The 25,903-nt window shown below is 42.9% G+C and overlaps 2 protein-coding genes across 3 annotated transcripts in view; one reads left to right on the top strand and one right to left on the bottom strand.

Annotated features, from left to right (window-relative positions):
• Positions 1–12,394, bottom strand: part of COL4A2 (collagen type IV alpha 2 chain) — a 249,358-nt gene extending 236,964 nt beyond the window's left edge. Inside the window, exons 1-3 of the mRNA XM_073349678.1 lie at positions 11,126–12,394; positions 10,483–10,592; positions 10,222–10,282 (exon numbers count right to left, since the gene is read on the bottom strand). Of these exons, the coding sequence (XP_073205779.1) occupies positions 10,222–10,282; positions 10,483–10,544 (123 nt within the window). The 5' untranslated portion in view covers positions 10,545–10,592; positions 11,126–12,394. The remainder of the gene's footprint in view (positions 1–10,221; positions 10,283–10,482; positions 10,593–11,125) is intronic.
• COL4A1 (collagen type IV alpha 1 chain) overlaps positions 10,997–25,903 on the top strand; it is a 208,983-nt gene continuing 194,076 nt past the window's right edge. Inside the window, exon 1 of one of the 2 annotated variants that reach the window (XM_073349693.1) lies at positions 10,997–11,684. In XM_073349693.1, coding sequence (XP_073205794.1) covers positions 11,607–11,684 — 78 coding nt within the window. In that variant the 5' untranslated portion in view covers positions 10,997–11,606. The remainder of the gene's footprint in view (positions 11,685–25,903) is intronic. The other variant, XM_073349702.1, reaches the window with a different exon arrangement.

The raw sequence follows: 25,903 nt of genomic DNA, 5'->3' as shown, positions 1-25,903 counted from the left end.
GTACTGATGCAGCTATACTGCTGTAAGATGTCTTGTGTAGCTGCTCTAAGCTGATGGGAGACAGCTCTCCTGTCAGCACAATTAAACCACCCGCAACAAGTGGCGATAGCTATGTCGGCGGGAGCTTTCCATACTGACGCTTGTGTCAGTGTAACTTATGTCACTTGGGGTGTGTTTTTTCACACCCCTGAGTGACATAAGTTATACCAACATGAGTGGTAATGTAGACATAGCCTTAGTGTTTTAAAGACTCAGCATTTGAGACTGTGAAAGCAGTGTCAACGAACTGCACCAACTACTCGCCTATTGTTGTGTATAGTTATTCACATATATTCATGTTTGTTCATTCTATATCCTCACATGCTCTTTGCCCCCATATCTTTCTTCATAGATCCTAGAGACAGCCTATTTTCTATCTACTTTAGCACCATCATCTTCTATCACAGCCTTCATCCTTCCAAATGAAGAGGAAGGGACCATTTGAAACTTATCAACATCACTCTTTAAATCAGCCAGGAAAAGTTTGTATGATATAAGGCTTTTTCTTCAACCATAAACTGAATCTTCTGCCTCTATCAGCTACTGGATCAAAATTAATTAAAACAATATGTTGCTAAATGTCTGAATATACTGCAAACATGTACAGCACTTTGTATTCCTAGAGAGCCAACATTGTTAAGATAGCCCAATTAGAGCAGCACAGTATTTCCCCGAGGGAGAAAGAAAAAAGAGAAGGCACAGCCTTCCCTGACACTTTAGTTGGCACACCCCTGGTGAGAGGAAGGCAAAAATCTTCAACTAATAAATCCCTCAAGGTCCTGGATTAGTGTAACACAGTGTAGTAAAAATTCTGTTCCTTATCCAACATTTTTTGGCTTGGAAACAAACTGGGTTCAATCAAACGGATGGACCATGCTAGTGCAAAGAGAAAGAATCTAATAAAATAATTAATGTTCTCAGATATTAAATGGAGATGTTCAATTATCTCAGTACATTTTTAAATTTAGAACAGGTCACAATGTAGTTTTAATCTTCCCATAAATAACTTGTTTGGAGACAACTAAATTTTATTTCCTTACAAGTAAAAACCAAACCACAACACATAATAGAGACTTAAAAGCACAACCCTTATATATTATTTGTGGTCTGATGTTCATATATTAAAGCCAAGCATGTACCACTTTAAGGACTGTGGGAAATACAACCTTTCCTTAACCATTCCAGCAGATTTCCACTAAAATAAATAAATAATTGACAAAAATCAAGACTCCATACATACCTACCTTCTAATTTAGTGAGTAGGGTTTCCATCTCCAAAACAGTAATAGCTCCTAAAGTGACCTCATCTCCTCTCCCTCTATAGCAAAATGTAGAGATCTGTTATCCTCATCCACTAAAACATTTATTGGTTTTGAATAGAAGGCAGAGTGAGCTTTCTTTCTTCTACTTTATGCAGCATGTGCTACATGTTAGTGTTTAATAACTCTATAAAAGCAGACATGCCACAAGGACCTTACTATTGCATAAGTCTCTGGAATATACTTCTGACCTATTCACAGGAACAATTAAGTAAAGATGCCTGTTGTAGTTTTCCAGTGGGCTTTTCATGGACATTACCATTTGTTGGCAGAAATATAATGGTAGTGTTTTTTTCTTGCTTATTATAAGCATACCTAGAGTTTGATAGGTGCATTATATGAATGTAAAAATAATATTCTACACACATCAAAAGAATTCATTTTTAACAGAGGCCATGGAAATACATCAGAACACCTTTTCCCTACTGTTCCCTTATACATGGCTCTATCCAATTCAATAGGACAAAGAAATCTTTTTGGCCTGTCCTGATTTTTTTTAAGTTACTCATGCCAAGACCTGAATTAGTGGTTGCACATCCCCTTGCACACAGAACGCCTTCCCTAAAATAGTCCATAAGGTCATAACCATTCCTTCTTCAAATCCCTCTTCAAGACCCACTTCCGTTGTGACTCCTACAAGAAATCAGCAAACTCATAACTAATAGGGTGAGTGGTAGTTGCGCATAGCTGACATTTATTTGTTAATTTTCAAAAAGTTTTTAAAAGATGAGATCAAGTTGTGCAAATAGCTAGCATATATAACTAGATGAACTTATTACCCTTGTCCTCCCTTCTTTCCTATTTTTGGAAGGCGTATTTACTTCATCCTGTTTAAAATTAGATACAAATTCTTTGGGGGCAGGGACCATGACCTGTTTGTAAAGTACCTTGCAAAATGTAGCCCAATTCCCAACTGCAGTCTTTGGGTGCTGCCATAATATGAATAAATAAAATATAACAGCCAATTAGCTTATGGACCACATGTGAAAATGCTGGCTTGTGGGCTGTCAAGAGGAGGCCTATGAGCGAAATCCTGGCTCCACTGAAACAACAGCAAAGCTCTCATTGACGTCAGTGACTTCCTGAGGACACAAGTATGAAGCAACACTTGTTTTAAATGGGAAGTCTGCATAACTTTGCAACTGCTTCTTTGGAAGAAAGGCCTTTCCTCTATGACAACAGTAAAGCTTGGCATCATGTACATTCTTACTACTGACAACACCTTGTGACTTTAATGTAGATAAAAGTAACCCTCTGGAAAAAAAAATCACAGTTTGCATACGCTCACTAGAGACTCGTTGGAGCTTCAGACTAAATTCTCCAAAACTTTTGTATATAATGAGCATGCTCCAACTGCAGGATTCACGCAAGACTTCCTGTGTAATTGCTACTTCTGACTGTTACAGGGCAGGATGGGGCCAGGCACCAGAACTAAAAGTAGGGAGACTCTTCAATGACACCCCTGCTAGTGCCCAGGCAGCATGGAGAAGGAAGCCATCTGAATCAAAGGCAGAAGGGACAAAAGCCGGACGTGAGGTACGTGCAGAGAAAAGATTGGGACAAGGAGCCTATGCAGGTGGGGGTGGGTCCTGGAACTGGAGGCTAGCTGGGAGGAGAGAAAGTGACACTGGGAAATGAGTGAGTGGAACACTGGGATTGGCTGGAAAGAAGACTAGGAGCCAGGCTGTGGGAAGATTGGGACTGGGTGCATAGACATATTAGGATTGGAAGCCCTGGGACCAGGTGGGCAGAGTGGGGAAGACTTGGGTTGCCTGGGCAGGGAGACAGACTGGTAGATGGGGTGCTGGGGAGACTAGACTAACTGGGTAGGGAAACAGTGACTGAGATTGGACCAGGAGCCAAAGAAGTGTAAAGACTGGGTCTGGCTGGGCAAAGAGGCAGGGACAAGGAACTGGGAAGTATGGAAACTGGGAAGAGGAGCTATGGAGGAGGGTGGAAGACTGAGATTGGATGAGAAGCCTATGATGGGAGACTGGGAGCCAATTAGGGCAAGTGGGGAATGGGGAAACAACTGGAGGCCAGGGAGTGAGAGAAACAGACTGGACAAGGATGGTGGGGACAGGGACTAAGACAGAGCAACAGGGATTGGGGACCCAGGCATGGGGAATAAGCAAGACTGGGTTAGATACTATGGTGATGAGCACCATAGAAAAGTCCATGAGGAAGTTAACAATTCTGTGTTCAGAACACGGTTTGTATTATGTGTAGGAAATAAGGCTTGGAGGTCATACTTGGAACAATGACAATAAAACAATATATTGAATGGTGCTCATTTTAATGCATCAATCCAGTGCACTGAATGAGGTTCTGTAGAAAAAACAGTGATGATGTTACAAACAAACAACCCATCCTACCCCCCAAATGGTACCATAATGAATACGCACAAGGGGGCCAAATTTAGGTTGCATAGGCAACCTTAATTCTGGCTTTTCCTAGCATCAAGTGCTTGATTTTGCAACCATAATGTTCCTTTAATGTAGTTTTTGTATGTAATGTGTACACACATTTATTAATGTTTGTAATTCCATCTAAGATCTTTGGGTAGGGGAGAGGAACAGCTGAATAAGCAGAGTCTTTTTTTCCAGGAACTTAACTTTTAACAAATTCCTGAACGAACAAGTATGGCTTTTTTTCAGAACAAATACGAAAACCAGGGGGTTGTTGTCTGAACAGCTATATTTGTGTGAGGGGGATGATTTTTTATTTTTTAAATGACATCATACACTCTAGTTAATAATATCATTGTCATCTATTAAAAGTTCAATATTTGTATCTTGAATTATGTTAAATGGTCTCTCTTATGGTTCAGTTTTTTATCTGCTGCCAATTGTCTGCCAGGAGAGAGAGAGCACAAGAGGTACACACAGGATTGGTACCATAATGAGACACTGACAGAGAATCTTTATTCCCACTCCAATACACAGACAACTAGGACTCGAGACCTCTAAGGCAGTGGTTCTCAAACTTTAGCCACACGAGGACCCCCATTTTGATTTAAAATTTTTCACGGATCCCCAAGTCAGCTTCTAATTTTCCCTGCGGGTGCTCAACCCCAACTCAGCCTCATGCCCCGCTCCCACTCCACCCCATCCCCCAACGCCCCACCCCTGCTTCACCCCTGCCCCTCCTCTTCACCACCTCTTTCCGCCCCCTTCCATGAGTGCATCCCATCCCCGCTCCTCCCCTTCCCTCCCAGCGCCTCCTGCATGCCGCTGAACAGCTGTTCCCTGGTGTCCAGGAGGCACTGGGAAGGAGAAGTTGATCAGCAGGGCCAGCGGCCTTGGATGTGACTCATGGACCCCCTGGAGTACCCTCATGAACCCCCCATGGGTCCGTGGACCCCAGTTTGAGAACCACTGCTCTAAGGAATCTGACTCTCAGCAAAGGTAGAGCTCATTCATAGAAGTCCAGAGTCTGATTCTCCACTTCCATTGGTTGATTTTACAACAATATAACTCCATTGTTATCAGTGGAGCTATTCCTGATCCACATCACATCGGTGTGAGTGAATGGAGAATCAGTCCCTTCTCATCTCCCCAATATTTCTTCCAGGATTTGAAGAAATGGTGAGGTAAATTTAGTCTGAACACCAACAAAAGGATGAAATATTCAGGGAGGCATTTGTCAGCCCCTCAAAAACTTTAGCCATATTCAGTTTAGCTACTATGTCACATTTTATGAGGAAATTAGACTTCAATCTAAATAAGGGCCAAATTTTGCTCTGTTATAATGTGTATAAATGAGGAGTCACTCCAAGCCAATGAAATTACTCCATATTTATGCAAGTGTAAATTTGGCCCAAGTTTGCAACAACTCTGTGTCATCCCACTAACATTTGCATTTTACAGAGTTCATTACAATGGCCCTGAGTCTTCTGCTTCTCTTCCCTTTTCTCCTTCAAATATTCTTCCCTTTATTTCTTTATTTCTTGAGTGCACCACACAAAGGACCAGATTCTTCCACCCTTACTCACATTGAACAGCCCCACTGGTTACATCAGGAGGAAGGGTGGTAGCGTCATACAAATATAGGGCTGGCAGGAACCATCTGCCCCATAGTTTTATTATTTATCCGTCTTTATCATTTTTCTTCTCCTTTTTTCTGTTTGGGTTATTTTTCTCTCATTGATTCCACAGGCCAAATGAATGCCTGGTGCAACTCTGCTGAAGTTAATGGAGTTACACATGAGGGATGATTTTGGCTCAGAGTCTCTGCTTTTGGCCCTATTTATGTCCATTTTAGCGAATGTTATTTTCTTTGTCTATTTCTTGCAGTCTATTTTTGCATAGTCTTTGTATAGTAGCCCTCATTTAAAACCATGTAAAAGAAAATGCTAAAATGGCACGTAACCTCTAGAAAGGTGTAGAGTTTTCCATAGTAATCCATGCTCCAAGAGATGTAATGACATTATTCTGTCATTTTGTGGTTGAGGGGAAGACAGGGACAAGATAACAGTTAGTGCTGGGGGAAGATAACATAGGTTAAAAAAGCTGTGTGCATAAACAAAAAACCTATTCCAAGTAGTTCAGGAAGCACAGAAAGAAAGGAGACCTGTACATTTTGATAAATTTGGGAGAGGTATCCAAAGTTCTGTTTGCTTAAACAAACTGAGAATTTAAACTTGTTTAAGTTCTCCCAACACATACTACTTACTACAACTTCAAGCTATTTGAAGCCTTCTATGTTAGACAGAGCTATGGTCCAGATCCACTCAATTTTTTGTCTCTCCTTCCTGATACTTCCATAAAACTCACATCCACCCTAAAACTTATACTCTTTCCTTCTTCTCTGTCCCAAGACACTTTATTCTTCTCCTAACCCTAAACATTCTCCTTCCTGCTCCTTTAGTCTTCCTTTCCTGCCCTCCACCCCCAACATTCAGACAAGGCGGTGGAACCAGCCTGGGAATTTTCTGAAGCAGCTCACAAAATTCTAATGAATTAATCCTCATAATAAATCTATTATATATAAATATTATGCTACATATACGTACACAAACAGGGAGAGAGAGGGAAGATGAGGCATGGAGGTAACCCAAAGTTACATAGAAATTTTGGGGGCACAGCCAGGAATAGAATTGAGCTCTCCTGAATCCCACTCCTGTGCCAGATCCACCAGACCAATCTTCAGTAGTGCTGTCAGCTACCCACTCACAGTCACTCATATACTACTGCCTCACCCACTTACATTCATCCTGCTGGCCCTGGGGAAATAATGTTTCACCTTTCACTGCATCTTAGGCCTTGTCTACAATAGGGGGGTAATTCAACCTAACTTATGCAGCTCCAGCTATGTGAATAACTTAGCTGGAGTTGACGTAGCTTAGACTGACTTATTGCGGTGTGTACCCTGTGCTGCATCAATGGGAGACACTCTCCCGTCAAGTTCCCTTACTCTTCTCTTTCTGGTGGAGTACCAGAGTCGATGGGACAGCGATCTGTGGTCGATTTAGCGGGTCCTCACTAGACCTGCTAAATCGACCCCAGGTGCATCGATCACTGCAGCATCGATCCCCGGAAAGCATAGACATGGCCTAAAAGTTGAATGTCACTGCTGCTGCATTTGAATCCTAGGTGATCCCCAGCAGTGAAACCATCAGCTTACTTGTGCCAAGTGCTTGCCATTTCTACCACTCACCTTCTGCTGTTTGAATTTGACATGTTATAATGATATGCATTATAGCATATGCCATACTGCATAGCACAGTAACATATCAAGTTTTGTCAAGAGGAGATGACTAGCAAAAGGGGCATGTGACATTAGGCATCTTAGCTCCTTGCTCCTCTCCTTCCCTGGCTTCACGTTTCTCTGGTAACAAAATCTCAGTGGATCCAAAATCTGTTGCACTCAATGTTCCTGCTCAAACCAGGGTACAGATGGATCCAACCTTAATCTTCCACAGAGGATAAGCAACCACCTATGAAGCCAAAAGGCTGCTATGACTTGAGTGCGAAATAGACTAGTAACTATTACAAAACCTGCTTCAAAATATTCTGAAAACTAATACCTCCTATTTCCTAAATTGTTATACCAATTTATTACACAAAAATAATCATACAGATTTTTAAAAGATGCAGTCATAAAAGTCTGAAAAAATGTAGGAGAAGCCAATGTAGGATACCCTAAAAAACCCAGATGGCCAAATCACAATTGCCCCTGCACAGGTGCACAAAGTCTTACTCTCATTTGGGTACCTGTGCAGGAGCAGCCATAAACCAGGTCTTTACAGTCCATTAGCACAAGGGGTGGAGGAATGGTAGGGCCTGATCTAAAGCTCATTGAAATTAATGGAAGTTCTTCTGTGGAATGCAGTGACTTTGGAACAGGCCCTTAGTGCCCCAGACATTCCAAAGAGGACAGGGCCGTAACCCTACCCACCTATTGGCAGACAATACAATATGGCCTGGGATATTTAGAAAGTTCCCAGCATGATGTTCACTAACATCTGTGCAACAGAGTATCAAACTATCCAAGGTTTTCCTCTTGGAGATAAGAATTGATTACATTTAAAAAGACCATTTATTTATAAATGTTACTGGTTTATGTTAAAAATCAAAGTATCTTTAAGTGCTCACTCAATCTACAGATTAGGATTGTGCTCAGATGAAGCATCAATATCAGATGAAGATATTTATCATAGGTTAATTTCCCACATTTGTGCGCCATGGGTGTTACACTAATGTCTTCTTTTCCACATATCTGGTGGCTTTTTTGGGGCCACAAAGGAAGATAATTAGGGCCGTCAAGCGATTAAAATAATTAATCACATTGTTAAACAATAATAGAGTACCATTTGTTTAAATATTTTTGGATGTTTTCTACATTTTCAAATGTATTGATTTCAATTACAAGATAGAATAAGAAGTGTACAGTGCTCACTTTACATTTATTTTTATTACAAATATTTGCACTGTAAAAAAACAAAAGAAATAGTATTAGGTGAATTGAAAAATACATGTACTGTAGTGCAATCTCTGTGTCATGGAAGTGGAACTTAAAAATGTAGAATTATGTACAAAACATAACTGCATTCAAAAATAAAACAATGTAAAACTTTAGAGCCTACAAGTCCACTCAGTCCTATTTCTTATTCAGTCAATCGCTCAGTCAACAAGTTTGTTTACATTTACAGGAGATAATGCTGCCTGCTTTTTGTTTACAATGTCATCTGAAAGCGAGAACAGGTGTTCACATAGCACTTTTGTAGCTGGCATTGCAAGGATTTACATGCCAGATATGCTAAGCACTCATATGCCCTTTCATGCTTCGGCCACCAATCCAGAGGACGTGCTTCTATGCTGATGACACTTGTTAAAAAAAAAATATGTTACGTAAATTTGTGACTGATCTCTTTGAGGGGAGAATTGTGCGTCTCCTGCTCTGTTTTACCCGCATTCTGTCATATATTTCATGTTATAGCAGTCTCGGAAGATGACCCAGCACAGGTTGTTCATTTTAAGAACACTTTCACTACAGATTTGACAAAACACAAAGAGGGTATCAATGTGAGATTTCTAAAAATAGCTACAGCACTCGTCCCAAGATTTAAGAATCTGAAGTACCTTCCAAAATTGGAGAGGGACGAGGTGTGGAGCATGCTTTCAGAATTCTTAAAAAAGCAACACTCTGATGCGGAAACTACACAACCCAAACCATCAAAAAAGAAAATCAACCTTCTGATGGTAGCATCTGACTCAGATGATGAAAATGAACGTATGTTAGTCCATACTGCTTTGCATCATTATTGAGCAGAACCCATCATCAGCATGGACGCATGTCCTCTGGAATGATGCTTGAAGCATGAAGGGACATATGTAGGGTGACCAGATATCAACTGTGAAAAAACAGGACAGGGGGTGGGTGGTAATAGGCGCCTATATCAGAAAAAGTCCCAAAAAACGGGACTGTCCCTATAAAAATGGGAAATCTGGTCACCCTAGACACATGAATCTTTAGCGCATCTGGCATGTATATTTCTTTCAATGCCAGTTACAACAGTGCCATGAGAATGCCTGTTCTCACTTCCAGGTGAAATTGTAAGCAAGAAAGCAGCAGCATTATCTCCTGCAAATGTAAGCAAACTTGTTTGTCTGAGCAATTGGCTGAACAAGAAGTAGGACTGAGTGGACTTGTAGGTTCTAAAGTTTTACATTGTTTTGTTTCTGAATGCAGTTATGAAACAAAAAAAATCTACATTTGTAAATTTCACTTTCACGATAAAGAGATTATACGACAGTACTTGTATGAGGTGAATTGCAAAACACTATTTCTTTTGTTTATCATTTTTTGTGGAAATATTTGTAATAAAGATAATATAAAGTAAGCACTGTATACTTTGTATTCTGTATTGCAATTGAAATCAAATATATTTGAAAATGTAGAAAAACATCCAAAAATATTTAATATATTTCAATCGGTAGTCTATTGTTTAATAGTGCGATTAAATCTGCTATTTATCACAATTAATTTTTTTGCGTTAATCATATGAGTTAATCGACAGCCCTAAAGATAATCTTGGGCTAATTTTTGTAATGACTTGTTATTGCTTTAACAAATAATCTGATTTGAACAGGTGTAATCATGGAAAGAGGAAAGCCCCAAAAGGCAATCCAGTATAGTGAAGGAAGCTGAACTCTGGGGCTGTTATACATTTTATTGAAGATGCTAATGTGTAAGTGATCTGCTGGCTGTTTTTTCTTTTTAATTGAAATGACAGCTAGATCAGGCATTTAGGAAAGAAGAATGCAATTTCTGAACTCTATAGCACCTCAAATAAAAATGCTGTGGGTTTTCCCCCTTCCCTTCTCTCTCCTCTCATAAAGGGACAAGACATTTAACTTACAGCTTTTACTCTGCCAGTTAACAGTGAGGTCAACACCAAGAGCAGCACGACCTGCATAGCCCTGTACAGAAAGGAGAAACACAACATTAAGAATTTGTATTGCTGTAGCACCGAGAGTGTGATATAGCTATACAGGCTACTGTGAAGAAAAGGTCCCTGCCCTACATTTGAAGAGAATTTTGTCCGCATTTTGTCAATCATTAGAAGTGCCCATCATAACAACTACTTGAAATAAGAATGGAGGGGATGGAAGCTACTTACTGCCAAAGGGCACGACGTGAGAGGAGGAACCGCGAGCTTCTCATCTTTGCTTCGTCTCCCATGCTGTGCGGGGCTCCCAGCGGCAAAGCTCTCCTGTCCCAGGAAAGCCCCTGGATCCAGAGCGAGAGGGAGAAATCCAGTGTGAATGAGGAGTAAGGAATGTGCAGGTCACCCCGACTGCATGCAGGGAACAGCCCTGTGCACACGGGAGTTAGGCTACATGGGCTGAGCTAGGTCCTTCCCATTCACCTAGCGATTCCCGTCTCCGCGTTCCTGGCGGCTCGATGCAAGGGGCGCTCCCCAAGCGGCACACCTCTGGAGAGGGCGCGAATGCTGCCCTGGGGGGACGCACGAGCTACAACGCGGCTTTGGAAAGGAAACGCTACGCTGGAGTCCCAGCCCCTCCACCCCCCGCTGTCTGCAGCGGCCGCCGCGTCCCAAGGCACAGGCTTGCCCTTTGCAGGGGCGCTGGCGACCCGAGGCTCCGCTCAGCTGGCTCCCCGAGCGCACGCCAAACCTCTCCCAGCCGGGAGCGCCGGTACCCGGGCCAGCCCAGGTGTGAGCTCCCAGCGATCAGAGCAGCGCTGAGCGGCTCCGGCTCTCCTCCTCTCCCCCACTCCCCCCGCGGGCGCCCGATACTCACCCCTCCGCTCCCACCTCTCTAGGCTTCCCAGGCCGGGCGCATGCCCCTTCCACAGCCGGTCCCCAGCAGCGAGGCGAGGGGCTGGAGTCAGACCGGCCGCCGAGTCCTCCCAGCCCGCCGCGTGGGGGTGGATTTTGTGGGGCGAGGCGGGAGACTGCCCCCTTCCTTCTCCGGAGGAGCGGGACTGGCCGGCCGGAGGTGGGCGACGCAGAGGGGACGAGACACTGGGCAGCCTCGCCGGACCTCCTCCCAGTAGCCACCGCCCGCGAGGGGAGGGGGCAGCGGCAGCCGCCCACAGACTGGGGATGTGGGCAGCCCTCGCCTCTTTGGCTTTAGAGGCGCTGCAGCCGGGGCCGAGGAGAGACGCGCGCAGGGGCCGGGAGTTGCGCGCGGCCAGGCGCTGAGCAGGCAGCGCGCTTCCCCGCTCCGGGCGCTGGGAGCCTCCGGCGGGCGCGGGGCGCGCCGCGGGGAGAGCCGCACGATGAGGCTGTGGCGAGGCGTGGGGCTGGTGCTGGCCGCGCTGCTGCTCAGCGAGGAGCCCGACGAGGCGTCCGCGGCGGTGAGTACCGCGGCGCGGAGCACGCCGCCCTCGTCCCCTCCCGGAGAAGCCCCCGGGCCAAACCTGCGGCCAGACGGCGGGCCCGGTGCTGCTTCGCTCCCACCCTTTCGGCGGACGGGACACAGTGAGGACCCTGGGGGCGAGGCGCCCCCGGTTACTTGTGGACGGGGGAGAAGGGGATAGAGAGAGAGGCCAGTGTGGCCGGATGGGATTGCACAGGGGGCAGCCGGGCTCTCATCCGGGAGCTGAGTGCCCCCCGGCTCCCGCCGGTTTAGCCCGGACCTCGCTTTAAAAAGTGATGCAGCAGCAGCAGCAAGGTGGCTTTCTCCTCTGGCTGCTCTTGCCCGCCCGGGTGCGGGGATATGCAGGTGCCCCTTGCTGGTCGATCTGCTCCCGCGTCTGTGCTGATGTACTCAGGGGGATATTTTCACTCACTTCCGAGGCACCCCCCCCCGGCTTGTGAGTGTTCATTTCCCACAGAGAAGTAGCAACATGTTGCGACTCATAGGCACGCAGCCAAGGTTGTCAGTGCAGTAGCCGTCCTGTGTGAGTCTCTGAAGGCTACACACACACGTAGGTTAAATTTCTCACTGTAATCCCGAGCCTGGGATGGTCCATGCTGGCCCCGAAGCAGGGACCACTTGGTTACTCCTAAGGAACTTGCGTGGAACCTCCAGTATCCTCGCTTTCCCACGCCTTTTCGAGGATCACTGGAGCTGCAGAGGAAACGTAAGGGGCATGCTTAATGGTTAGAAAACACACTACGTCCATGTATTAAAAGGGTGGGATTTTTTTTAAAATAAAGCTGGGAACCCAAATCTGTGTACAGGCTGCTTTCCTAGTTCATCATTACCTCCTGCCAGGGGCAATGTGCTGAAGAAGTAGAGATATCAGATTGCATGGCTGGCAACAGAGAAAGGTTCTCCTGGTCAGACTCCCCATAGTCTTTCCCTAACAAAAACAAAAGTTCCAGCTGCAACCAGTTCAACTTGCTATGAAGGTGTCTCCTCATGTAACTCGTTTTATCATACAACTTTTTCTGGGATCAGCTGTCAAACTCCTCAAGTTAGGACACTTAATTTCTTAACATTCTTGAAATATGTTGAAGCTGGAATCAGTTCCCCTAAGAGTGTGTAGTAAATTTGATTAATAAATTCTTCTGCTTTAGTCATTTTTTATCAGCTCCTTGATTTTTTGTACTAATTTTAGTTCTATGTTATAATAGCTGAGTTCAGTTCTTGTTACATAAGGCTTCAGACTTCTGATAACTAAAGATGGGCATATGATTATACATGATCTGTTTTCTGATTGGCTAGAAAATTAGATCTAGTATTGGTAAATTAATTAGAAAGGAAATAAGGAATATTTCTCCTTATTTTTCACAGATTTAATATAGGGTTTCACTTTTTGTTTAGTTATGTTGACATCTAAAGATATGTAGAAGTTTTATGTCTTGAATCAATCCAAATGCAAGGAAAATACACTCCAGTGAAATCTGATTTCTTATCTGATGCTGCTTATCTGCTAATAGCAGATTTACTACGTTCCAGAATCTCAGCAAGTTTTCTTGCTTATTCGGGGATTGTTCTGTAGTTTATCGATAGGCCTTTTCCATTATGTGCCCATCATTTTGACATTATACTCTCTCCCGCCACCCCACATCTCAGGACAGTATTTAGTTCATTCCTATGTTATAAAATATAATATATCAATTCACATTGGCATTCTAGGTCTGATATTCTTAAAGATATGAGAATCTGTCTTTAAGCTTCCAACTTGTCAAATGTCTAATACAATCAATAATTTCACTTTTATATTTTAAATGTTTTGAGTTCTTGTGTAAATAGAACTCTATGAGCAAATTGCTTCTCTGAGATTGATCTCTAAATGTAAGGTAAGTTGTTCTACTAACCTCATGACTCTGGCTGAGGTAATCTAAAGCTAGTAATGATTTCAATTTCATTCATTAACTAGCCTTTCTTTCAACATTGCATTAGCTGCGCAAGATAAACTGGCAAGTGTCATGCCACAAGGAAACAGAAGCATGCTTTGGAAGTTAAAATTTCTGCAGTTCTGTTAACCAGATAAAAGTTAAGCCCCAGGCAGCTGCTTTTCATTGAGCCAACTCACTGGTATAGGTATCTTTATTATAGGACACAAGCAAGCTGTCCTAGTGGATAAGGGCATTGTTGTGGGCTCACTATGATAGGGATGCTGTTGGGCTTCCCTTTCCTGGGCACTAAGCCATCAATCATTATGTCTGGATGTTTATTTACCACACCCATGGGAATGGTTGACTGTACTTTTACAGCTGTAGAGATTGATAGAGCTGGCCTATAAACTACAATGCTTGCCTGGGACTCAAGGTCTTCAAATGAGCAGGGCCCCAAATGGTCCACTGCTTTGCATATGCTTAAAATACAGTTCTACTGAAAAAATGACTGCGAAATTGGCTGTTTGGTTATTGTGTTTTTGATTCCATATCAAATGTGCTCAGTTTACAAGTAAAGAACTTTTTTTGTTTTTTCCTAGTGGTCCTGCACATTTGACATAAGTTCTGAGGTGTAGATCCATAAAAGGTCTTAAATGCCTATGTCACAGTTTTAGGTACCATTGTGATCCACAAAACCCCATCTCCGCTACTTTCTAAGGCTATATCTACACTTTTGGGGGGTTGTAGCGTATAGTCACTACACTAGTGGCGCAATAACCCTCCCACTTTTGGTGGATCCTACCCCCTTCCCCTTCTCTTCCCCCCGAGGCCCCACCCCCTGGCCAGGCCAGCAGCTGGTGGAGCCCGGCTGAGAAGCCTGGGCAGTTGTGGGATCCGTGCAGAGCCTCCACCTGTCCACAGAGCGGGGGGCCTGAGGGCAGCCCCTGGCCCCTGGCCCTGCCCCACAAACTCCCCGACCAGATCAGATGGAGGTGGAGGGTCCGTGGCTCCATACTGGCTCCCCAGACCTGCGCATGCAGCTCTTACCCTGACCCGACTCTGGCTGGGAGGTGGGACTTTGGAGCCTCAGCCCGGCCAGGGTAAGAGCTGCACAGGCAGCTGTGGGGCGCCTCAGCACGGATGCGTCACCTGCCCTGGGTGGGGGCCCAGAGGGCAGGGACACAGGCCAGGGGTTGTTCTTGGGCCCCCTGCACCGCGGGCAGGTGGAGAGTCTATGGCAGCTCCCCTCAGCTGCCTGTGCAGCTCTTACCTTGGCTGGGCTGCAGCTCCAAGGCCCCGTCCCCCACCCAGAGCTGGGCTGGGGTGAGAGGCACGCGAGCAGCTGTGTGGAGCCTGGGTCCCTCCACCTGCCCTGGGTGGGAAATCCAGGGGGTGGGGATATGGGCAGAAGGCTGCTTTCAGCCCAGCCCATTCCACCCCGAGGTGAGGGGGGCGGGCTTCCCAGCCCCGCTCCGGCTTCTGGCTTGGCTGGGGGCGGTGCCTCTGGGGAAAGAGGAAGGGCAGAGGCGGAGCCTTGGGGGAAAAGGAGGGACCTCTGGGGGAAGGGGCAATGAGGGGCCTCGGGGGCAGGGGCCCCAGACCCGCTCACTTTTGGGAAGGCTCTGTCACCCCTGCACTACATGTGTAGCGACTGTCTTAGTGAAAGCCTCTTGCAGTGGGGAGCTACTGGAGCCTTTGCACCTGACAGGAGCCTTTCACTGCAGTTGGAAAAGGCTCAAGCAGTGGGACACTACACTGTTAAAATAGCAGCATAAATGCGGGAGGCTGCTTGGGCATGTAGAGAGTGGTGTGGGGTACATACGCTCCTGGACAACCCCAGGGTAAGGCACTCTATTCTACTTGCCTGAGTAACGTTTTGCTATCTACATTGCTATTTACACTTGTGCTAGGTGAGCGTGTGCTGTCTGTATTCTACACACTGCTGTAAGTATAGATATAGCCTAAACCTGTAGATGCCTAAACTCACTCAGCACCTACATTTTTGCTGTAAAAATTCTTTGGTCCCTACATTGCTGCCTCTAGGCATGTGTGTTACTGCCTCATTCTAGGTACCTGGGCACTGATATCTCACCTAAGCCCCAGTGGGATCCACAATGCAGGGGAAGATAGGCACTCCTCCACTTATCTTGTCTGTGGGGCCCATTCTAGTAGGAGTACTCAAAGGTTACCTACCAGATTAGGCCCCTTCCAAATCCAAGAAGCGGTGAAACCCACCTAATAACTTTTAGTCCAGTCGTTCGACTACTCACCCAGGATGTGGGACATGTAGATTAAATTCTGCCCTCTCCATGAGGGAGAGAGAAATTGAATAGAAGTCTCCTTCCTTTTAGGAGCGTGCTCTAACCACTGAGCCATTGGATATTCTGATGTGGGGCTCCCTCCATCTCTCCTGAAGCTTTTCCACTTTGGAGAAATAATTATCAGGCCAGAGAAAAAGAGAGAGAATGACTCTATAGCCTAGTGGTTAGGGCATCCACTTGGGAGGTAGGAAACCCAAAGTCCCCTGGCTTCAATTATTCTTCAATTATTTATCCAAAGTGGAATAGCTTCAACAGGAGAGAGTGATGGATCCCCACATCAGAATGTCTCATAGCTCAGTGGTCTCTGGAGTTGTGGGAGACCCCTGTTCAAATCTTTTCAACCCAGGCAGAGGTGGGGCGGGGGGGAATGGGATTAAACCTGAGAGAGTCCCACATCCCAGGTGAGTGTGCTAACCACTGGGCTAAAAGTTAATAGGAAGGGACCACTATCTCCTGTTTCTGTTTTGCATGGAGTGAGCAGGTACCTATCTCATCCTTGTAAGAAGCAGCTTAGGTGCTGAGTAAGAAGGGGGCTGCTCTTACATAGTCACCTTACACAATAGAACCATGCTTCAAAGCCAGCTGTGAACAGGCATGGGCAGCAATACAATTAATGGCAGGACTGCATGCCTCAACTTAAAAGGCATGGTCAGCTTCCCCCTGAGCCCTGTCAGATGGCTCTACTAAATGCATTTATTTACGGCACTAGAACCCAAATGTGCTCTATGCCAACCCACAAAGCTGTTTTTTTCTTTTTTTTTTTGGCAAACCGAGCTTTTTTTTTTTTTAAATTTACCAGTAAGATCAGTTTCTATTCCAAAATCAGAAGGAGAACTTAACTGTAAACAAGGGATTAGTTAAGATGTGTTCAGATCAGGCTGAGAGACTATTCCCTTGAGTAAGTTACAGAACTAGTTTGTTTTATGGAACCCACAAGGGTTATCATTTGCAACACCCTCAAGGCTGCATTTTTCTTTGGTGAAGTAAATCTGTTTCCTTATATTAGTACTGTATTATTTATCTGAGAAATCACTGTGATACAGAAATCCTAGCTGCTTTTTTGATGTCTAGTCAAAGCCACAGCTGCATTTCTCTGTTTTCTGAAATGGGACTTAATGTCTCAATACTTTTAAATGATGGGGCAAATTGCCACTAGTATCAGCAGATGCAGTGCCACTGAACTTCAGTGAAGTGAAGGAGATGCTCCCACCCACAGTACATCAGGAGTGAATTTAGCAGTTTCTCTATGATACAAATCCAGCTCCCACTGAGTTCAGTGGACGTTTTGCTATTGACTTAATGAAAGCTAGATCTTCTCTAAGAGCCAGATGTATTACTGTTTAAGTTGGCAGGAAAAGGTAGACTAGAAAAATGATAAAAGCATGCCCAAAATGTTATAAGGGTAGTGCTATTTCCACCAATGTAGTTGACACTGACGTAATGTTAAATCTCTGTTGTCAAGGATTTATTAATTTGTTTAAAAAATACCTCAGGCTGAAATTAGACATAAAAGCTTTTAACATGAGAGCAAATGAACACTTTCTGAATGTTTGCCTTTTCATATGTGCTTGCTGATAAGAAATGGTGGGCCTTCTAAAAGAAGCATTCATTTTAAGGTTATTTCATTTAAGACAGACCCAACAAATTGTAAGGATTTTTTGGTGCTATTTGTTTATCTTCTTCGTGGTTTTATTGATATGAGGGCAGGTAAGTAATGTAGCATTCAACCATAAATATTTGTGATTATATGCTCTGTAGACTAACTGTAACATCCAGCTGTATCTTACTCATTTTATTTTAATAATTATTGTTCCTGGGATTGCATATGTTAGTTTATATAACATATGGTTATTATTAGTCATGAATTTATATTTTACAGATGTTATAATTACATTACATGTGGGTTTTTATTATAATATAATTGCATAATTTCTCTGTTATGTTCTAAAAAATTGCTTTGGACTCATTCTACTTGCTCACACACTCTTTCAGAGTGCAGGAGTACATGTGACAATAAATAGCTTTTTCAGGCTATTAAACAGACATTTATTCTCAACAGCCATTTACTGTGCATAGACTCTGTTATGAATATTGTTCCTTTTATAGGACTAGACTAAACAAAGAAAGATTCAACAAGCCACATCATAAAAAAAAAAAAAAAGAAAGACTTTCCTCATAAGTGTTTAGAAGGTCTGCTCCATTGCTTTCTCAAAATTTCCATTGATGTCACTTGGTGTAGCTCAGATGAATAATTGTTCCTATTATTCATAGCAGTTACCATTAAAAAAGTCCTCAGCACCTTGTAAGGCAGGTCCAATGTTAAAATTAAACAGGCGGCTATAACCTGAACAACTGTTTTAGGCAGTAGCCAATGTAGAAAGTGAATGATTGGACACAGACAGCGCTGGTAAGAACTTTACTCTCATTTGAATTGTCTGGGCTGAAATCCTTCTCAGTCATGTGATATAGAATTTTCTGAGGAATTATATTAATATTCCAAGAGTTCTTATGATGCAATATCTTAGACCTGTAAAGAATACAGTAACAAATGCAGTCAAAGGTATTAAAGTAAAATATTTATCAATTATCACCACCACCATCTTCTCTTGCAGTGTCTCAGGTATTACACGGTGATAACTCTTTCCAGATGTTGACTTAATGGTGATTATGGTATAACTGGTTGGAAAATGGATTTTTTCCTTCAGAAAATTAAAGAAAAAGGAAAATCATTTGTCTTTTAATCAAAAATTGAAACTTGAAAAGATTTGCTTTTTAATGAAAAGTCAGATTTTTCCACAAGAAGTAGATGCTGTCTGCAAAATTTTTCAAAATCTCAGTTTTCCATACAAAAACAATCTAGATGGAAAAATTTCAACCAGCTCTTATAAAGAATTACTTTGTTTGGTCATTATGGCAAAACATTATTGTGCTTTAACTGTCATCATTTAAAAAAATGATATTTGTAGGTGTATTATCTACATCTTAGAGTCTAGAAGACTAGAACAAAATCTGAGAAATGAAATGATCATGGGCAATTGTGAGATTTCACTTAGCATGGAACACTGTAAGTGCTTGCTTTTAAGTCTTTGACATACATGAATACAGTTAGGCAAGATAAAAAATGTTAAGGTAGAGCATTAGACAATGAGCAGATGAGCTGCAAAGAGTGCATAAGGACTACATTGTTCCTAGCCCTCATGCAGCCATGAAGTAAAGTAGGAGGAAGTAGGGATCCTCTAGAGCAGTGCTTCTCAAGCTATCTGATGTGGGGGACCGGCAATTTTTTTTCCAATGTGCGCGCAGACCGGCAGCCGATGGCTCGCGGGCTGGCACCGGACTGCGGACCACCACTTTGAGTAGCACTGCTCTAGATCAGTGGTTCTCAAAGCTGGTCCGCCACTTGTTCAGGGAAAGCCCCTGGCGGGCCAGACCTGTTTGTTTACCTGCCGCGTCCGCAGGTTCGGCCGATCGCGGCTCCCACTGGCTGCGGTTCGCCGCTCCAGGCCAATGGGGGCTGCAGGAAGGGCAGCCAGCATGTTCCTTGGCCCACGCTGCTTCCCGCAGCCCCCATTGGCCTGGAGCGGTGAACCGAGGCCAGTGGGAGCTGCGATCGGCTGAACCTGTGAACGCAGCAGGTAAACAAACCAGTCCGGCCCGCCAGGGGCTTTCCCTGAACATGCAGGTGACCGGCTTTGAGAACCACTGCTCTAGAGGAGATAGTAAGCTGCACCCCTTTAAAAGGTGCAGTAAGTTTCTTCCCTTCCTTTCCCCCTAAACAGCAGCCCTCCCACAGTGCAAATGTGGTACCCTAGGAGAAGGTGTGATTATGAATCATAATTCTTCCAGGGCTTCACCTGAGGTGGTGGTACCCCTTATTCAAGACTCTGCCAAAATTCCATGATTTAGCTCATACTGAACTTTGTGGAATGCATAATATCCACTCATGATTTTGAAATATCTGGGGTCAGTAGGATGATATTGCCTTATAGCTTAATCCTAATATAAAGGCCAGTTCTACCATCCTTACCCAAATTTAGTACCACTTTACTTCTCGTGTATAATGGAGCTACTTGTGTAGCAAGGTAATGGTCTAACAATCAGTAAGGTGGCAGAACACAGCCCATTAAATAACTACTATGTATTACATTACACAGAATTTAGTAATTTTCATTAATGCTGAGAACGATCATGGTAATGTCTGTATGATAACATCTCACCCTTACAAGTTTAATGTGGTTAACAAAAGTGTTACATACAGCTGAATCATAACCATCCTTTATCCTTTGTTTTCTATGACTAGAGGTTGCCAAGTATGCCAATAAAAATACTCATGAAGAAGGAACTTTCCAACAGAATAAAATAGTTGGAATAGATGTCTTACTGTAGACTAGATATGACCTTACAATATATACAACCCTAGGGTTTTAGAGAAGTGGCTTAGTAAATGACAGGAATTTTAATGCCTGACTGAAAATTTTCCCTTTCTGTATTCAGGATAGTGGGAGCCATTTCAAGGTGTCTTAATTCAAATCTGTATAGACTTGCAGTAAAGTAAAGGCAAGTGTACTCTAAATAAAATATAAAATATTCATTCATTCTTTCCTGCCGTTACTGTTTGATGTATACAAACAGGTAAACAATGTTTTAAGCAGATATAAAACTTAGTCTTTTCTAGCTTTAACTAAACAGTCATGTAAAAACATATCTATTTATCTATCCCAATAAACATTACAGTGTTTTAAATTTAAACATTAGAAATGAACAATTAAGTGAAGGTAAATAAACACTGAAATGCCCTCAACTGAAGAGAGAACTCAGACACACTAATATTAAAGTGTAAAATAGGACATTGCACATATTAAAAAAACAAAACCTCAGTTCTGGTCCCTTCTATCTCAGCCCTGCATCAGCCTATTTTAGTCTATATAGACTGATCACTGTAGTATCTGAGTGCCAATAAACCAGAAACTCTTTTACAGCCATCTGTTCTACATCATATATATTTAAGATATGGGCTAGAATCTGAGAAACCTTAGGGTCTTATTAGATCTCACCTGTGCTTCTTGACAATCAGGTAAAGACAATGGAGAGAAACACCTTATTCTACCTGTGATTTATCAGGTGATCATGCATATAGAAACTCCAACTGGAGCACAAGTGCTTTGTGCTCTTATTGGCCATTTGCTTATGTGTCCAGTCCAAAGTCCTGGTCCTGCTCCTAAACTTTCTCAGGCTACACTGCCTCTTTGTTCATGATTCACTAACACTGCTGCACTCAGATGCTGGAACATTGGTGTCAAGGTGAAGCCCTCAAGAGTGGGTGTAGTGTCATGTCAGTGGAGGGTCCTAGACTGTGGAACTCCATACTAGTCAAGATCAGAATAAGCTCAGGCCCACTCATCTTTCTCTCCTATCTGTTTGTGCACACTTTTGCTGCTACTGTTTCTGGCATAAAGCCTCTTGCTGAGCCTGAGGAAGGCTGTGCATCATCAACAGAACAGTGAAGTAGACAGTACTTAAAGTACTCTCAAATACACAAAGTAAGCAAACTGAAAAGGAAGGAGAAAAATACTATTGAGACTAGATGATGATAATCAAAAGATAAAAGAGAATATATTTTTCTCCTTCCTTTTCAGTTTGTTTACTTTGTGTATTTGAGAGCACTTTTAAGATGGAAGTTTTCAAGAGGGCTGAGAGGGAATTTGAGGAAGAAATTGTCAAAGATCTAAAAAAAACCCCAAGAAATACTTTCATATACAAGTGTATATCAGAAGCACGAGCCTGTGAGAATCAATGGGTCTACACTTGACTGCTAGGAAGCTAAGAGTATGCATTGTACTTGTAGCAGTGTCGGTCCCAGAATACTAGAGAGACAAGGTGGGTGAGGTGTAATATCTTTTATTGGACCAACTTCTGTTGTTAAGAGAGACAAGCTTGTTTAGCATAAGTAGTTAGCACATATTCTAAGGGACCATTCAAGGTAGATTTCAGAGTAGCAGCCATGTTAGTCTGTAAGTGCAAAAAGAAAAGGAGTACTTGTGGCACCTTGGAGACTAACACATTTATTTGCGCATAAGCTTTTGGGAGCTACAGCTCACTTCGTCAGATGCATCTGACGAAGTGAGCTGTAGCTCACGAAAGCTTATGCTTATATAAATTTGTTAGTCTCTAAGGTGCCACAAGTACTCCTTTTCATTCAAGGTAGAGTGGCTCCTTAACACCTTTGCAGTTATAGGACAAAAAGAGGGGATTAGTGGATTACAGATTATTGTAATAAACCGTAAATCCAGTGTCTCTGTCCAGTCCATGGTTTTTAATGTCTAGCAGAGTTATGAATTTAAGCTCCCAGGCTCACCAGTGTTGTCCAGTTTCCTTTGAGCATGAGGACTGATAGATCAGATATAGAATGATTGCTTTGTGAAAAGTGTTCACCGACAGGTGATAGGGAGTTTTTGTCTTTTATCATTTTCCTGTGTGAGTTCATTCAAGAGTGTAGTGATTGTTTCATCCACGTAATTGTTATTGGGGCATTTAGTGCATTGGATGACTTATACCACGTTGTGCTGGCATGTGTAGGCCACATGGATCCTGAAAGGTGTGTTGTGCGGGGTGTTGATCATTGTAGAAGTGGAGATATATATGTCTGCAGGTTTGTTTTGCGTCTATTGTTCTGGCAGGATGTGGTGTAACTTTGAGTTGGTGTGTCCTGGAATGGACCACCCAAATATCCAGAGAAAACCTGCTCCAATACAGAAATAAACCCCTCTCTGCCAGCACACCACTAGTTGTCACCTACCACCTACCACTGGAACCCATATGGGGTATCATCAAACAACTATAATCCATACTTGAAGGAGACCCCATCCTGAAAGAAAGCTTTCCTGAACCCGCTCTTCTGGCCTTCACACAACCTCACAACCTCTCCTAATTCATCATCAGAAGCAATCTCCTCACAGACCAGGACACACCAACTCAGGCCCTGCCATAACAACAAGGGATTTTAAAACAGTTTTTAAAAAGCTAAAAAAACAAACCCCTAAATCGCCCTGGATTGAGAGGTAAAGTATTGTCAGGAATCAAAAACTGGCCAAGAGACCAAAAATAAAGTGTACAAATAAATGTGCAGTCTTCAACATGGCAAAAGTTTTCCTGAAGCACTATACCTAACTGGTGATGTATAATACATTTATTAATATCTGGAAAAGGTGGGTAAGCAGAAAGGTGGCAAGAGTTTCAAATTTTCACTAATTTAAGAAATTTGTGTCATTTAAGATATAACGGAATTAGCAAAACAGGTGAATGAACAGCATGATGGCAGATGAAATTGTTGACTAATGCATAGTATGATTTGGTGGAAGGAATACTTTGAATTACTCATATACTACTGGGTTTTAAGATAATTATAGCCATTTGGGAGAAAGAGACTTGGGCATCTGTAAAAAAAAAAATCTCTGTTCATTGTGCAGTGGTGGTTTAACAAAATATGCACATATGCAAAATACTATGATCTACAAAAATGGGGAAAATACTGAAAATATTGTAAGGCCATTATATAAATCAGTGCCTTAGCCATACCTGGAATACTGTGTTTCATTCTAGTCACCATATCTCATGAGATATAGCAGAAAGGGAGAGGTCCCAGTGAGAGACTATAACGTTGATTATAGGCAGGGCCGGCCCTAGACCAAATGGCACCCCAGGCGAGGAGCGTCTTCGGTGCAGCCCCTCCATTTGTTAAACTTTTGAATGCTTTATTTTTTATGAAATTTGTACCCCATTTCATGACTTTGATGCACGATTTGCATGAATGATTTATCCTTGTCATATAAGACAATAAGTTTGCACACTAGGATGTATAAATCTGTATTTATTCATGCCATATATAAGCAAATAAAAAAAACTGTTTTGTCTAAGGTTATAGAAACTTTTTTATTTTAAGAACAACTGAAATGCACTAACATCAAGAAATTGTTACAGGGTTAAAGTAGGTGACAGCCTTAGAATGTTAACCCTAGTCCTTCAGTTCAAAAGGTCGCTTTTCTCGCCTTTGACCTCGTGAACTGAAGCACAGTGTCAGAGAGATCCAAAGACTGGCCATTGGCATTTTCAAGCAATCAAATAGCAAGTGATGGTAGTTTCTCATTGGCCCTCATCAATCAAAGATATGTTTTAATGAGCCCGAGCTTTGAAAAGCTGTGCTCACCACACACGAATGTGGCTGCAGCTTAAGCAGAATCCTCAAAGCTATCCACACATTAGGAAAAGCGTCCTTCAGCTCTGCATCATGAATGATTTGGAGAACTTGGAGTGGAGAGTGCTTCTTGTGTTGCAAAACGTGATGGATGTTGTACACTTTGACACAGAGATCTTTATTATTGACATACAAACTTTCCTCATGTGTCAGCATCAGGTGAAGGTCCGTACAATTGTTAAAGAGTGTTTTCCTGTCCGCCAGCAACTTAAGGTAATACAACCCCCCCCCCCCCCAGGTCTTTTTGTGGTGCTTCATTTGTCCTAACCTTTCTCTGATGGACACTTGAGCAGTGTCAACAAGCGAGCAAATAAACTCCCTCTTGAATTTTTCTTCCAGTTTCCCATCGCCTCATCTCTGCCCTTGTAATCAGACTGTCTCTTTTTCTGATGAAACGAGTTTCCTTGAAGACATGCTCAACTCCTATGTTTTCCACCATTTCTTTGGCAGCAGTGATGGCATCTTCAGATCCATTGTCTCTATAGGCCACAACAAAATCCAGGCAGCTTCTTATCAAAGTAGCAGTGGTTGTGATGTCCATCAACTGAGTTCGTAATGTCTTGCATAAGACGTTTACTTGGAACAGGATATTGTGCCAAATCACAACCGAGACCAGAAATTTGAAGTCATTGATCTGGTTTGCCAGGCTTTGTGCCTCATGACAGATTCTGGCCTCAGCTTTACTTGATTGCGTCAGTTCCATCAGGGTGTCATAAACCTCAGTCACTAGGTACCTCACTGGCCTTATTCTGTCAATGTGTCTCTCCCAGTCACTTAGTGTCTTCATGGTTAGATTTGTAACATTGTCTATGAGGATCTCCCACCTGATACTTAATGCTGAAAATGGGATATATATCCTTTGCAGTACTCTGAAGAGAGATACTGAATCTAAAGAATATGCTGCTGCATCTGATACAAACAGGTTGAGGGAATGGCAGCCACAAGGCTCAAAGAAAGCTCTTGGATTCAGCACAAGGATCCATGCCTGGATGCTGCTGTTTCTTCCCTATGTTTGCGCTGTTGTTTTAGCCTTGGTCGCTGCAGTCCTGAAGTTTTATTTTATACTCATTCAAAATGTTCATAAACAGTTCTGTTAGGCCTGTTCCAGTAGAGTCGTCCACAGATTAGAAACAGATTAAGTGTTCCTTTATTGGATACAGCCATCCTCGTCGTCAGCAAATCTTACTGTAAATGACACTTTTTCACTGTGACTAATGTTGGGACTGCACTCTTATTATGGCCCAGTATTTCGCTTTGCCAAGCCGCATCAATATGTTATCAAGCACCTTCCTTACCATAAAATCAATCAATTAGTTTTGAATAGTTTTGCTGCAGTAATCGTCCATAGCTTCTTTATGAACTACTCAACGTTGGTGCTCATGCAGGACATCATTGTATTTCCCAAGGAGCTATACCAAACCAAGGAAATTACCATTATGTTCAGCGAACAACTTATCCGATGAGCCCTGGAAAGCCAAAATATTCTTTGCAAAGACGAGGGTAATTGAGATCAGACGCTCGAGCATGTTCCTGCAATGCTGGGTTTCTACATTAATAATGTGCTGGCTTTCTGTGTCTATGCATTTATTCAGCTTGAGCCTGGACTCTACCTCCATCCGTTTGGAGTAGGCCATAAAATGACTGGGTGACTTTTCATGTTGCATCAGTTACATTGTGCCAATAATTGTACCCGAAAAGTGCAAGCAATGATTTG

Source organism: Lepidochelys kempii, chromosome 1 (assembly GCF_965140265.1).
Source record: "Lepidochelys kempii isolate rLepKem1 chromosome 1, rLepKem1.hap2, whole genome shotgun sequence".
NCBI lineage: Eukaryota > Metazoa > Chordata > Testudines > Cheloniidae > Lepidochelys > Lepidochelys kempii.
The sequence above is the reverse complement of the archived record's forward strand: the minus strand, read 5'-3'. Positions and strand labels throughout refer to the sequence as shown.